We start from the raw sequence: 15,024 nt of genomic DNA on the forward strand, positions 1-15,024 counted from the left end.
GGTCACAGTGGCATGCAGAAGCAGCAATGCATCCCCTTCCACCCTTGCTGCACCCCAGAAGGTCCCTGAAGCCAGCAGGGCAGCATGAAACAGCTCCTGCTGCTCTTCCCAAAGCCTGCAAGCCCCTGCCATCAGGGCAGCTTAGCCCTTCGTGCTCTTTGCATCGAGGCTCAGGCTTTTTCTTTGCACGGCCCTGGGGACCAAGCTGAACCCATGGCAGGCCAGAAGGCCAGAGCGCCCATCCCTACACAAAGCTGCAGCAGGAGCAAGCAGCAGATGCAGCTTACTGGGAAGGAAAGGAGAATGGAAGCCAGCTTTTGACTCTGGGCATGAACAGAGTAAACCTTAGAAGGAACACGTTTATTTTTAGGATGGTCTCCCAAGAATCTCTTAAGCAGATAGCCAGAAATTTGGGCTACTAAAGCCCACCCACAACATCATTTAGGCCAGCCACACAGAAAATCCAAATAACCAGCCTTAATAACAGCACAGACACTGCTGCAATGCTCCCCCACTCCCAGAATTGATCCTCTCCCCACAGTCTTTCCTGGGAGAGAAAACAGGAACAACTGGGATGGGGATGCTGATGTGCAGCCCCTTCACTATCAGGAGGATCCATCCCACACCAGCTGCTCGTCTGCCACTTTGGCTGAGTGGGAGGGAGCATCTCAGCTACTTGCTTGTTTGTTTTCCCTGCCAAAGGCAACCACTGGTAGGGCAAGAAATGGAAAACCAGGGAGCATTAGTGAGGTCTCTTCACGCCTGACAGAGGTCAGTGATCCAGGCACATCCCAAGCAGTCAGTGCTGGTGATGCAGAGATCAAAGGATTGCTCTGGGGGCTGCAGCCTGCCCTGCAGAAGCACAGGGGCTCCCAGCTCCTTCCCACTGCCTGGACCAGGCACTCCTGTCAGTACAGGACTGCCAGCAATGTCATTTCCCCACTGAATTACTGCTCTAAAACATAGCAGAGCAGTGCAAACAACACATTATGTTAGCCTGTCAATATTGTGAATATTGACAAGAAATCCAGAGCAACTTCAGAAATTTTCAATGGTGACTACTTCTGTGTTTGGGTCACACTCCTTGTATTGTACTTCTTTGTTAAGTTCTGTTTTTAAGAAAACCCAAACCACTCAATTTTATCCTTGGATTAACTCCTGTCCTTTATTTTTTCCCTACAGGATCAAAGTTTATTAAATCAATTTATTTGCTTTAAGCATCTTTCTAGGTATAACCATTTAAAGTCAATATTTTGAGACATGTAAAAAAGATAATTATTGATCTAGATTTTTCCTGGGCTTGGGCCCCATTAAGATCTCCATCTTTACCTTGCATGGAATGGGCTGAAATTTTTAGTATAGCAGGGTAATAAGTAACATTTCCTAGTTCAATACAGCCCACAAGTTTTCCAGTGTGTGCATTTCCCCCTCTAGTTCATCCGTATCCAAATCCTTAATGTCCATATTTTAATGCTGTAGTGCACCTACATCATACACGTGAGAAGACTGCTCCAGGATAGATTAATTTGACCAATTGAGAGTTTGCCATGGAAATTTGATGAGCAGTCTTGCAGCTAGAACAAGTGTCATGTGCTGTCTCACATCTGGCACAAACTTTGATTGCTGTGATCTGCCTTATCTGACAGAAAGACAATTATGTGCACACGTTTCACCTGGGTCAGCTTTATATGTGGGGCAACCTACCTCCATGACCACAGAGCCACAGACTAAGGAAAAACAAGCCAATACAGTAATTAAAAATATTTATTTCTGAAGATATTTACCTTGATAGGCATAAAGCATTTCCCAATTTCATACAGAAATACATAAAACATGCATAGACCAATATGGCCTACTTCAATGTGTATTCAACATGGTAAATATAATGAAGAACTTGTGTGAATATAAATACATGACACAAAAATAAGCACATAAGATTCAACTTGTCTGCAAATTCAACAATGTGAACAAATTCACTGCTATAAACATTCACCCAATATTAGCCTTTTGACTTAATTCAAAACAACCCTTTGTCTCAATGCATTTCCACCAAACAAGGCCCTGAATAAATCTTGCAAGAGCCTCTGGTACATCCCCACTTCAGTGCATTTTTGGTAGTATGCAAGACACAACAACCTGTATTATTAGAACTTCAGTTGACCAGATATCCTTGTTATGGGAAACTAGTAGTGTCCTTGATAAGTTTTATTTTATGTTGAAGGGTCCTTTGGTATCCAAAGCCAAAGGACTTTGACTATGCAAACAATCAGAGTGCCTAACCCACATTCAGATAACTCTGGTTGTACAAGTAAACTAGACGTCTGAAAAAAGGCAAAGGGTTGCAGCTGATTAGTAAAGGCAATAACAAGGTGTAAAAATACTCTATCAGGAGTGCAACAAACAGTATGCGAGGTAGACATGTATATATGCAGTAAGTCCTGATTAAAGTAGAACTGTGGCTTTCATTTTTGCATTTTAATCAAAAGGTAGAGTTCTTTGAAGTTTGTACACTCAGATCTTGCTTTCTGTCCTTGCTAAGCACATCTGTGAGGTCTTCCTTGCGAGATGCTTTTATTGTAGACCCTGAAAGCTGCTCAATTGATGGGTAACATTCCAGAAGCAGTATTCAAACGTTTCTTCAGACAGATGGCTTTTCATGTATGTTACTGCAGATTTCCGTTCAGCCCTTCTACCCATCCACCTGAATTCCGAAATGACAAAATCCTTTGTCTTTATATCTCCAAATACAGGACTTCCTTAGCACTTAGCTCCGCTGTGCGAACACTGGGACAGAGGGGCCCTTGGCCATCGAGGAATGTTGGAGTCAGGGCAGTTTTCGCGATGCTTTGTCAGCAAGCGTTGCAGAGGAGGATTCTGGTGATCTCCCACTAGGATGCTTTCAGGCTCTCCCGGACACTTTGCCTCTTGCTCGCCCTGTTGTGCTTGAGCTTTCGCCCTTTCTGGAGCTCAGCCTTCAGCTTTGCGATACTGAAGGAGGCTTTGATACTGTTCCCAATGGCCTCCAGCCTGCAAAACCAAGAAATGTACATTTAGCCTTGTGATAATGGAGATGTATGTGTAGAGTGAAAAAACTTACTTTTTGCTTCAATAAACCTCAGTCTAGATTTCTACCGTGGGATCCTAATAAACTGCTGTTTGCTATCCCTCAGAATGAGGATAACTTAAGATACTTGAAATGTTGTATTCATAATTTCAATGCAAACATTAAATTAAAATATTCACTCAAATATAGATGCCCTAGACTTCCTTAAGTAGCCAGTCAGGAGGTCTCCAGTGGTTTTTTATGTTTCTCCTATGTTGTTTCTTTTAGGTAAACCTGATCCTACTTCCAATGAATGGGTGCATTTTTCAAGTAAGTAAGCAAGCCCTGCTTTCAAAAAATTTATTTAAGACTTCCAGGACCTAAGTCTCATTCAATATCATCAGGTTGCCTGCTCCCCTAAGTCCTGTTCTGCTTGTGAAAGGAGCACTAAAGAGTCTTCTTTAGTACAGGCAAACTTCTGTATTCCATACTTTTCCATAGGAACATGGCTGAGCACTGAATGCAAGCAGAGGACAGACAGCAGGCTGAGCTCAGCACCCGTGTCCTCACAAGCTAAAAACCCAGAGCATGAGGAAAAGCCCTCAGAATATCCTCACTGATTCCTCCGTGACTGTCAGGCTGAAACCAGCAGCTAAGCCCAGGATGACCCGAAGGCAGGTGAACTGTGCTCTCTATTGCTGCTCCGGGGAACTACAACGGGATGAGAAGAAACTCACCGCTTCATTTTCCTGCTGTCAGCAAGCTGTCGGTTCGTGCATTTGGGTCCAAAGCAACTGCCGGCTTTGATGCGGTGCCGCGAGGTTTTCTCCACTGTGGACTGAGCCCTGTTAAAAGGGAAAAGGTGCTGCTGTTAAAAAAAGCGCCAAGTCTGCAGTCCACAAGGTGAGGCATCTCATCAACCACTTCTCAAGGCATGTAATAAGCAATCTTTCTGGGCCAAGCCATAGTGTGTATCATAGAAGTGGGAGCGCTCAGGTAGGAGGCAAGGCTTTGGGGAGAGCATTCGCTCAGCAAGTGCCAAAATGAGTAAGTGCACCACAATCCATCCCTTTCACATGCATTGCCTTTTAAAGAGTAGCAACAAGAGACGCACCAGAGATCCTTGCCTGCCTGGCAGAAGTTCAGACATTTCTTGTCCTTCTGGTTGGCACATCGGCATCTGCTGCTTGGTTCAGCGAGCATCTCCGGCACCACGTCCTTCAGTGATCTTCTGGGTCGAGCAGGGCCGCCGAGACCATATGGAACAGTCTTCCTATGATCAAAGAGACAACATGAAAGTCATTTAAATAATTCTGTGGCTTCAAAACACTATGGGGTATTTTGGGCAATCTTATCAACGGCATTGATTGCACGAGTAAAGGTTGTGGGATTGGGAATGCCTCGTTAGTCACAGTTTCCATGCAAATGCTTCTGATGATCCTGCAACATATTCATTAGCATGGCTATTGACAAAGATGATGACCTTTTAATTGTGATTTCACAAGGCTGTTGTGCCTCCCTGTGCAATAGAAAGCAATAAAACCTCATCTCTTTGAACTTTGGCTACTGCCAACACTGAAAGAAGCAGTAAAAGTGAAGAACAGATTCTCTCTCAGAGGAAACCCAGCAGCAGAAGAAATGTCAACGTTGCAGTGTTGGCAGCCTTAGGTGAGCCTCCGGCTCACTACTTTTTGGTGAGGAGAGTATAGAAATGGATACTGTGCATAATCCTATTAACACGTGGGATGCATTAATTTGCAGCAGAGAGCAGTGAAAGGCAGCTAGAGCCACCCGGTGTCAAAGCATTCCTTCCAACCTCCTAACTTGTCAGAGAGAAAACCGCTCAAATTCAGGCTGGCAAATCACGCCTTTGGCATTTTATCTGATTCTGATTCACAGTGAAAAGTATCCTGCAGCCTTTGCTGAGCAGCACCCGAAGGAAATTCTGCTGCCCAGATTTTAGGCAGGCAGGTGTGCTAGGGCTATTAGGAGCTATCTGCCCGATCTGCGTGGCCCAGTCCTGCTTGCCGCCTTCTGGGGAACAGTCTCGTTGCTACACGTGCCAGAAAAGTAGGAGCAGGAAGGTAAAGCAGTAGGAGAAACTCTGCAAACAACTATTCCCTTCTTTCCCTTCCCATCTCTGCAGGGGGGTTGCGGTTCGTAATTTTCGCCTTCACACCTCCCTCCCTTTCTTCCTAGCCACAGGGGAACCCGGCGCTGGGGAGCTGCCGAAACCCCTCCATTGCACTGCACTCACTCGGGGGTGTTGATCCAGATGATGTCGAGGTGGCAGAAGTAGACGCACTCCTCGTCCATCAGCGAGGAGCAGGAGCAGCGCCGGGCGCGGCGGTGCGCGGCGGCGGCGGGGGGCGGCGCGGCGTCCGCCTCGGCTCCGGGGGCTGCGGAGGGAGCGGCAGAGCTCAGCACCGGCGGCAGGGCAAGGCAAGGCACCCGCGCATCCCCTCCCGCTCATCCCTCGGCCAGCCCTCCCCGGAGCCCCGCTGCGGCTCCGCAGCCCCCGCGGGTCGGTCCCGGCGGAGGCGAGCGGCAGCGGACCGGCACCTACCTGCCGGCAGCAGCCCCGGGCAGAGCACGAAGAGCAGCGAGACGATCATGTGGCAGTAATCCATAGCAGGCGGCGTTGGGCGGATGGAAGAAGTGAGGGGAAACGGGGTAAAAATCAATAAAAGGCGAGGGAAAAGCGGAGAAAGTGTGTCCCGGCGTGAGCACGGAGCGCTGTGGCGGGTGCCCTGCGTGGCGCGGCTCGGTGCGCCCCGGCGCGTCTGGCTGGCGCGGCGGTCCCCGGCGCCCTTTTATAGCGAACCCCCATGGAGCGGGTAAACAGCCCCGGCGCTATTTTATCCCGAGACAATGTTATTCTCCTATTAGTCACCGCGCGGCAACGTGCGGGCCGAGATAAGGCCGGGCTGGAAAGGAAATCGCCTGCAAACTTCAAGAGCGGGGGGCGGCGGCGGCGGCGGCGGCGGGAGGGGGGGCCGGGGGCGCCCCGGGGGCGGGAGGGGCGCGGCTGAGGCCGCCAGGGGGCGCCCTGCCCGCGCCTCGCACCTGAGGGCCGCTCCGGGATTCGGGGATTTGGGAATTCAGGGAGTCAGGGATTCAGTGTTTCAGGGATTCAAGGCTCAGGGCTGCGGGGCCTCAAGGTTCACCGCTTCAAGGTTTCAGGGCTCGGAGCTCTGGGCTCCACCTGCTGCTCCTGCTACTGCCCTGGGGAGAACCCAGCTGTGGGACGCCGGGGTCCCTTATGTGGGATGACGGATGCCTGACTGCGCTGGACCCTGCCCTGCTCCTCCCTTCAGACCCTGTCAGGTGGACTCTGGGGTCTCAGGAGGTTTGGGCTTGGCAGCAGCGCTGGAGCATTGGGGTATAATCTCTCTTTTCTGCCCTGGTAGGGCAAGGTGCTACACCAGCGTGTTTTAGGTCTGAGCAGGTGTGTAAAGCCTGGTAGGGAGGAAAGGAGGAAGATCTGTGCCTGCTCTTCGCCTGTGGCTCTCACCCCTAATTTTAACAACGCCTTTTTTCTGGCATGTTTGTGTTTTCAGCCTTGTGTCCAAGAGCAGAGTCAGTGTGGAAGCTGGACCCTTGAGGAGTGGGTGCAGCAGTGCCATCACAGATACAGACATGCATGGAATCCACTGAGGTCCCAACTAAGGGAGCCAGCCCCTGACTATAAACTTAATTAAGTGAACTCAAAGTGCCTGTGATCCACTGCGGAGCCGTCGTGCTGCAAAGCGTGCCAGTTTCACCTATGATAAATAGATAAGACTCTCTTGGTATTTGTGGTATTTCCGTGAACTGTGCTGTAATAATAGAAATGACCTTGGCTATCACAAAGAGCGGGACTGTTAAGTGCAAGTTGCATTGTGGTCTGGCAGGTGAATGGCCAGCTTTTTTAAAGTATCAAATTATACTGTGCCACTGTATCACAGCGGACAGACTGTCTGCAGCCGTGCTGAGTCAGAATAAAAGTCCATTTAGCTGGTATCCTCTCTGCCACAATGAATGCTAGCAGATGGCATGGGAAGGAGTACAAGAAAGGAATGCAAGTGGAGACTAATCCTTTCCTCGGTGTAACCTCCCTGCTTCTAACAGGATGAAGTGTAGGGGCTTTCCAAGCAATAATGAACATTTAGACCATTATGCTGAATAAACACCAGTGGCCCCATCCTGAGATGGTCATATCTATTTATCAAAGGTACTCTAAAAACTGCCCTGTAAAATATCTGTGAGTGCAGAAAGCCGGGTTGTACAATGGTTTTTGTTCACACCTCTCCAGCGTGGGAGTTTATTTTCCAGAGCAGGGATGATATCGTCTTGTGTATTATGTCTCCTTGTGTACGTAGGGCAGGATTTACCGGAATGCCAAAGTATCTGTACAAGTGTGTTTGAATTGCTGCAGTCATGATAAGAATCTGCCAGCAGGGGTCACACAGCTACATACAAAAAGTAATCACAGCCCTCCGAAGTAATGAACTTTATCAGAGTTCAAAAGTTAGGAGAGAAACTAGGTGACTTTTTTCTTTCTCGGCATAAAAAAAAATAAATAAGAAATTTTTTAAAAGCACAAAATGTGAAGCAGCTGTGTGGGTTGAAAGATAGCAATCGTTCTGCATTGAGTACAAATATGCATAGCCTTTCCAGCCTGTCACTTAAAGACTGTCTTTCATGCCAGTGCTTATTTAAATTTTTTTCCTGAGATCCCTTTTTCTAAGATGTGCACTTGGAGCCAAAATGACTCACATTGGTGTAAGATATTTTCAGCCTTGTCAGAATATCTTGTTAGAAAGTATTTTGTTAGCTGACAAAAAAAGCATGCATGTTTCCTCCGAGTAACAAGGCACAAACATATCGCAGGCACTTCTGAAGATGGTGTTCTTTTTTACCCTTTTTTAATAACAAAAACATCTTCAGCAATTTTTCATAAGAATTCATAAATGTTATTGTTGTCAGAGATCCATTTCCTCTGATTCAGCGATTTTTGATAGCTCCACTTTCAGATCTTGAGACTAACCAGAATCGAGTTATTCTGGTTGCTGTTCCCATTGCTTGAGTAATGCAAAAACAAACTTTTGTTCCATTTGTTACCAGTGGCCCACGAGGGTCATTTCAGGCCACGGGGATTGCCAGGCCAGGAGGTGGGTTTCCCCAGGAAAGGGTAATCCTGACCCCTACTTGGACACTGTAAAACAAGATCAGCTTTGTGCCATGCAGAAATACTCTCTGGGAATCAAAGAAGGAAAATTTGCTCACTTTAAAGCTGTTTAAAGGAGAAGTCCAACAGCTGGGGTCACAACAGGGGCCTTATAAAATCTTCTGAAGATGACTGAACTTCTGGTAGCAGTCAGAGTTTGCAGGATGGAAACACAAAGTCAGGTACTCCAGAGTCATCCCAGCGCACGCCAAGCCAGGTCACCCCAAGGGCTGGGGAGTTTGCACCGTATTTGCACTGCTGCCCATGGGGACAAGGGTGGCAGCAGGAGCTGAAGCTGGCTGCTCCAGCAGCAGTCCCTTTCTAGCTGGAGCACCTTGGGCAGCCACCCCTGAGACATTGTGTTACGGAGCAAAACCTCAGCTGGCCAGCCAGGCTGTGCTTGTAACGTTCCAGCTGGAAAAGGCTGTGGCACCGACTTCTGTAAAGGACATTTTGTTTGGTGTCAGAAATGTGAAATGCCTGCTTATCAGCAAAACAATAAAAGGAGACTGTAGAACTGTGCCTTTCTGTCTAGGGAACAAGGGGAGCAACATGCTGTTTGCTGCTGATTTGAAACACTATTCTCAATTAAATGAAAGTTATATAACTTGTCCCCTTACTTCCCTCACTGCCCGTCTTGCACCTTACTTTCCTCTTAGGGGCCATCCCACCTGCCCATGCCCCATTTTTATACAAAATGAAAATTTTTTACATAACATGCAAATCAAAGAGCTGACTGTGCCTTGCAGAGGGGACCTTGACAGGCTTGGGAGGTGGGTCCATGCAAACCTCAGGAAGTTCAGAAGGGCCAAGCACAAAATCCTGAATAGGTGCCATGGCAATCCCAATCCCAAATACATTCTGAGAAATGAATGGATTGAGAGCAGCACCAAGGAGGATTTGGGGTTTTTTTCACTCAGAGGGTGGTTTGGCACTGGAACTGGTTCCCCAGGGCAGTGGTCACAGCACCAAGCCTGACAGAGCTCAGGAAGCATTTGGACAGTGCTCTCAGGTGTTATTCTTGGGGTGTCGCATGCAGGGCCAGGAGGTGGACTCAATGATCCTGATGGGAGTCTTCCAGCTCAGCATATTCTGTGATTCTGTGATTCTGTGACTGGGGGTGTTGGTGGATAAGAAGCTTCATGTCAGCTGGCAACATATGCTTCCAGCCCCTAAATTCAGCTGTATTCTGAGCTGCATTAAAAGCAGCGTGGGCAGCTGGTCAAGGGAGGTGGTTCTGCCCCGCTGCTCTGCTCTGGTGAGAGCTCTCCTGGAGTGCTGCATCCAGCTCTGGGATTCCCAGCACAGGAAGGACATGGACCTGTTGGAGCAAATACAGAGGAGGCCATGAAAATGCTCAGAGGGCTGGAGCACCTCTCCTGTGAAGACAGGCTGTGAGAGTTCTTCAGCCTGGAGAAGAGAAGGTTTCAGGGCATCCTTAGAACAGCCCTTCAATATCTCAAGGGGGCCAAGAAAGCTGGAGAGGGACTTTTTACAAAGGCATGTAGTGATATAGCAAGGGGGCATGGCTATGCACTGAAAAGAGGATGGGTTTAGAATAGGAAGAAGTTCTTTACTGTGAGGGTGGTAAGGCACTGAAACAGATTACCCAGGGAAGCTGTGGATGCCCACCTCTGGAAGTGTTGAAGGCCAGGTTGGATGGGGCTTTGAGCAACCTTGTCTAGTGGAAGGGGGCTTGAAATGAATGATATTAAAGGTCTCTTCCAACCCAAACCATTCTAGGATTCCATGATAATTTGAGCTCTTGTAAATTACCTTATTCTCATCTATCACTACCCAGCCCTATAATGTATTTAATTCTCCTTACAGCTGTGAGAGTCTTTGGACTGAAGTCTAATTTCTTGCAAACCAACTTTCTTCATTTCTCCCCATGCCCAGTTAGTGAGGTTTAGCAAAGGACAGGAGTGTCTTTCTCAAAATACAATTGTGGACTTATTAAAGTGCTGAGGAGAGGAATGAGGACAGCCAGTGATCCAGCAACCTTATGTTACATGTTTGTAACATGTGGCCCAAACAGATCCTGTCCAATATCACCAATGATCATTTTCTTTCCAAAATTCACTCCACATACAAAATTACATTTAAACCAGGGAGGAAAGTTGCAGCTGTATGACCCTTGATGGAGGAAAGCCTCTATCAGAAAGCTCTTCCAGACCATGCACGTCCTGACACCATGTGGCAGTGACTAGATACCATTTAAAATACAAAAATCAAACTCTGCTTAGAGCTGAAATAGATGAGAAAACCAACTTTAGTGAGCAAGGTTCACAGTTTCACCCAGGGCTAAAATCGTTATTGTCAGAAAAACAAGTAAGATGGTTTGCAGAGATTCAGGTTTCAGAGGATGAAACCTGTTGTGAAACCTTCCTCCCACTTATACTTTCCACAACAAAGAACTGCAAGAAACAGGAAAATATTTCCCTGGAAGTAAAAAGTCATCTTTAAAATGAGGGAAACATCAGGTGGGAAAAGGGAAAGGCTTAAATAGCCTGGGAACAAAGAATCCATATAACTTTTAGGTGAGAGTTAACAGGAACTTCTCACTTACTTCAGTGTCCATCTCTGCTGTGATATTGTGGGAGGAAGAGTGTCCACTTCCCACTGAAGGGAACCAGAGTGGCACTGGAGGCACTTGGCTGTCCCCTGTCCCAGCAAGCAGTTCCTCCTGTTTCCGTCTTTTACCCTGCATCTGCTCTTGTGCAGGGGCAGCAGGCAAACAGAACACCAGGAGCAAGGGAAAAGGTTACTCTCCATGGGTGGAATGTGGGCGGGTGCCCTGAGCCCTCCCTCCCAGTCCCTGTGGAGGTGACAGAGGTGCCCGGTACTGCCGAGGGTGTGTCCTGTGAGGCGCCAGGGTGGCACAGGTGGGTGATCATTGCTGCTCTGGTAGCTCAGGACCCTGCACACAGAGGCTCCAGAGGAATTCAATCCATTGCCCTTTGCACTACAAGCAGTGTGTACGGTGGTGCTTAAGTTGGATTTAATTTTTTAATTGACCCAATTCTCATGTAAGTGTCAGCATTAGTAGAAGGTAAAAGGCAAAGGCCTTACTTCTGGCCCAGAAAATCTTAGACAGCTTTTTCTCCAGAATATTTCCCAATCTGTCTTGTGCCTGGTCTCTTGCAGATACATCCACCTTCAGCCATGTCAGACACAAAATGCTGGGTTGATCCCACAGGACTCTGATGTATTCTCATAGCTATGCTTGGACTCTTGAGTTTGCTTTAGAAATAAAGAAATACATCTGTGTGGTCTTCAGCTCCATTCCATCACTCAAGTTCAAAATACAGACAGCACGAACTATGTCTTCTAAAAGTGTGAAAAGATGGTAAAAGGTTACATGTATCAATAATCAGTCTCTAAAGAATGAGTTATGCAAGTAAGAGTTTAACTACTTAAAGATTAACATCAATAAATACAAGAGATTAGTGCAAGGACTGCAACAGAAGGCTTTAGCAAAGAAAAGGAAATATTAAACAGAAAATGTTACTTGTAGAAAACCAGATCTAGTTTTGTATACAACCTCTTCTGTGAATACAGCAGCATATGACAGAACACTTATTTGCAAATAACAGTTAGTGGAAAATGTGCTTTATCAGGTTTGTTTACTTACTTCTTGGCAAGTCTGGCTTGCAAGGAACTCAAACCCCATGCTTCCAATTAGAAAATCTTCCAAAGAAAATCACTAAGAGCAGTTGCTCTAACTGATACCTTGCTCCTTTCAATAGAGCATTTCAGAGTTTCATGTTCTTTAACAATAGTCACTTTCCCATGGCCTCATCAAAAAATCAGTGATGCCATCCCAGTGTCCTGAGCTGGGAGTTGAAGCACAGAGGACAGTACTTGTGCCACCAGACAGCAGATATGGTTTCTAAATTGGATTAACATCTTAGTTCACCTGGTGTCTGAATTGCCCTCTGGAGTATGGAAAAGGGCCTAAGGTGCTGACTGTCCTAAATTTAGGCACCATCCTCTTCTTAATGTCTAGAGATAGCTGGGGATAAATCCACGTTGGTGTCTTCTCCAGGTCCCCTCAGAAACTGATGAGGGAGTGGAGAAATGAGCTGAGTTCCTCAAACCCATGTCCTGTATCCTGCCCACTACATTGTCAGCCTTTCCAGTACATAAAGGTTTGTTTATTAAAACTGACCTTTTTTTCTATTTTGATTTGTCCATCACTTGGATTTTATGTTGCTTTGCTCAGAAAAGGTACTTGTGAGGTCATCCTGCAGTTTGCTCAGAGGTGCTTCTTTGAATTAATTAATATAATTGACTTTTGATGCCTAATTTATCCACCTGTCATGTGGCCTGCTCCACCTTTGAATGAGTCTCCAAAGACTCAAATCAGTAGATTTCTGAGAGCTGTCTGGCTCTACCCTTTCCTGAGTGCATAAAAGCCTTGCTGAAATGAAGGTGATTAGAAAAATGCATTGTTCCAAGAATGGTGTTGAACTTTCTTTAGAGCACAGTCCTTTGGCCAAGAACATGGAGCCCCTCTGTGACTGCTTTGTCCCCTCTGTTTTGAGCCTGGGGTTTGATGAGTGGGCTTGCTGGTTTCTGTCTTTTCTTTCTGAGGGAAATGAGTATGGGCTGGGAAACACCATGGGTTTAGATGTGGCCTGAGCCATGGATGTGGGTTTATTTTTCTCCTGTTCCAGGTACTTGCTTTGTTCCCAAACCCCTTGGCACTACACTTCTGTGCATGACTGCCTGGAAAATGGACAGGAAAGTAGTTTTATTACAAGCCAGTGCTTCTAGCACTAAATATCTGCTTGTCCGTTTGAGTACATGCTTGTCTCTTTTTTTGACCAAAGTATATTTTGCGTGTAGTTGAAGTGTTGATCATCTCTCTCCAGCTGCAGTTCCTAGTCTTCATCTGTGCTTGTTTCTCCCAGGAGAAGGCTGCTTTGTGAGGAAACATTGCACTAAACATTCTCAGCTTGAACAAATTACACTGAGAGCTGACAGAGGAGAGAAACTCTAGACTAACTACAGTTATTTAAAAAAAATATCAGAAACTCTCCTTATTTATAAAGGGACAGTAAGAGGGACACTTCTTTTACATGGGACATGTACACATTAAAATATCTAGGTCTGAGGCAAAATATGGACCACACAGGTCCAGGGTTTGTTATGGCAATTACTCATTGGTGACACTGACAAGGAGATTTTGTGACCTGTCAAGGCCAAGAAAACAGGAATAGCAGCTTGAGGATAGACGATGGCCCAGCACTGAACTAGGGTTACCTTACAGACTCCAGCCCCTGCCTTTAGCTGCAAGAGCCAGCCTGTTCTGAGGTGAGCGTGCCACCTGCAGCATTGGCACTCCCCAGCATAGCACAAAGTGCCTGGAAATGTGTGGGGATGAGGCACCACCCCAAGGGAAGTTATCTCCAGGACATTTCTCTCCAGGCTCCCAGGAACAGCTAAAAAAACTGAGATGCCTGACAGGGCTGTATGTCGATAGTTGACATATATGACAAATAGCATATAGGAATGAGGCCAGCATTTCTGGCTGCTTTCACTAAGTGTCCTTGAGGCATGTCTCTATTAGGAATTTTTCACCAGCCATTTCCATTTTGACTTCTTGTCACAGCCTGAGCTGATGCCTCCGGTGACTCCACTGCAGTCTCTCAGTGCCTGCAGCCAGTCCTCTCTGTTCTTGCTGTTTCAAGGAGGTTTACTTGCTGTGTCAAAAAAAGGCACTGCAGTTTCCTCAGTTTTCTCTAAGCATTTAGCATTGTAGTTGCAGGCATTCAGCTGAAATAGAGGACGCTTCTGTAGGAGAGGTGTCCCCTGGGACTTTATTCTGATGGTGCAGCGCAGTGCAGAGCAAATGCCAGTCTGTGCTCTGACAAAGTTTATGGATGGTGAAGACTTTTCTGCCATTGCTACCAGCCCTGTATATGCAACATCCTTTGGCTAATCCTGTTCCAATTAGCTGAGCTGGAGTTACTCTGTTACCATTGGCATAACTGTACGTGAGCCTTAAGAATTGCTTCCTAGTGTCAATTCACCCCAACATTTACCATCTTTTCGCAGTTTTAAACGAAGTCTTATTATTAAAGACAAACATATTCCACCTTTCCTAACAGGATTATGATATAAAACTGTAACATTGGTTTCAATTTTACAGAAACAGTCAGTTTCTAACAATGGGTCTAGGATGAATCTTTTGAAAATAGGAACTGTATATATCACACAATATAGGTCAAAGCATCAGCTGACAGAACAGCTGACAGAACAGCTCAGCTTTCTTCAAATTCTTGCAGACATATTTCCTTTTCAAGTGAAAAGCATCTTTCTGCAAAGCTAAGTTGCTTTCACACCATCTGAGACAGTGAAAGCAGTTTCATTTTAGTTTTAGGAGGGCAGAATAGTAAGGAGGGTTCAAACCTGACTGCAACAAAGTTTAGCATGTGTTTTGAACACATTTCAATGATTAGCTATCCATATAGTTGTATTCCTAGTCTTTAAAAGGGCTTTTAAATCACACTTTTCTCTAGGACAATGAAACTTAGTTGGGAAGATATCCAAGCCAAATGCAAAGAGGAGAAAGGCCTCCTTCCTCAAGTATTTTGATCCTGACACCAAGTTTTTTAAGTTCAATTCAGCCACTGGTTACCAGAACACCGTCTTTTCCCAGAAGAAGTGGAGCTGGCAGTAAATTTTGAAAATGTGTTATGTTGTACAATGGAAAAGAGAAGTAAAACCCATGCTTCCTTTGACAATTCAAAGAGTTTCCCTCTTT

General features: G+C 46.2%; 1 protein-coding gene across 1 annotated transcript; it reads right to left on the minus strand.

Annotated features, from left to right (window-relative positions):
* Positions 1–1,746: 1,746 nt before the first annotated feature.
* On the minus strand, positions 1,747–5,836 carry EDN1 (endothelin 1). Its single transcript, XM_063160655.1, has 5 exons — positions 5,610–5,836; positions 5,301–5,442; positions 4,158–4,316; positions 3,781–3,888; positions 1,747–3,027 (listed from the first exon to the last, which is right to left on the minus strand). Exons 1-5 carry the CDS (start codon positions 5,671–5,673, stop codon positions 2,889–2,891), a joined length of 612 nt encoding a protein of 203 aa, XP_063016725.1. The 5' UTR covers positions 5,674–5,836; the 3' UTR covers positions 1,747–2,888.
* Between the last annotated feature and the right edge of the window lie 9,188 nt (positions 5,837–15,024).

This window comes from Melospiza melodia, chromosome 1 (assembly GCF_035770615.1).
Source record: "Melospiza melodia melodia isolate bMelMel2 chromosome 1, bMelMel2.pri, whole genome shotgun sequence".
Lineage (NCBI taxonomy): Eukaryota > Metazoa > Chordata > Aves > Passeriformes > Passerellidae > Melospiza > Melospiza melodia.

Bases quoted from the DNA above. Each gene is read 5' to 3' on its own strand.
- EDN1 (XM_063160655.1), bottom strand. From the start codon at position 5,673: ATGGATTACTGCCACATGATCGTCTCGCTGCTCTTCGTGCTCTGCCCG. The intron at 5,443-5,609 runs GTAGGTGCCGGT...CTCCCTCCGCAG, and splicing joins CCCGGGGCTGCTGCCGGCAG to CCCCCGGAGCCGAGGCGGAC. The intron at 3,028-3,780 runs GTGAGTTTCTTC...TTGGTTTTGCAG, and splicing joins GACAGCAGGAAAATGAAGCG to GCTGGAGGCCATTGGGAACA.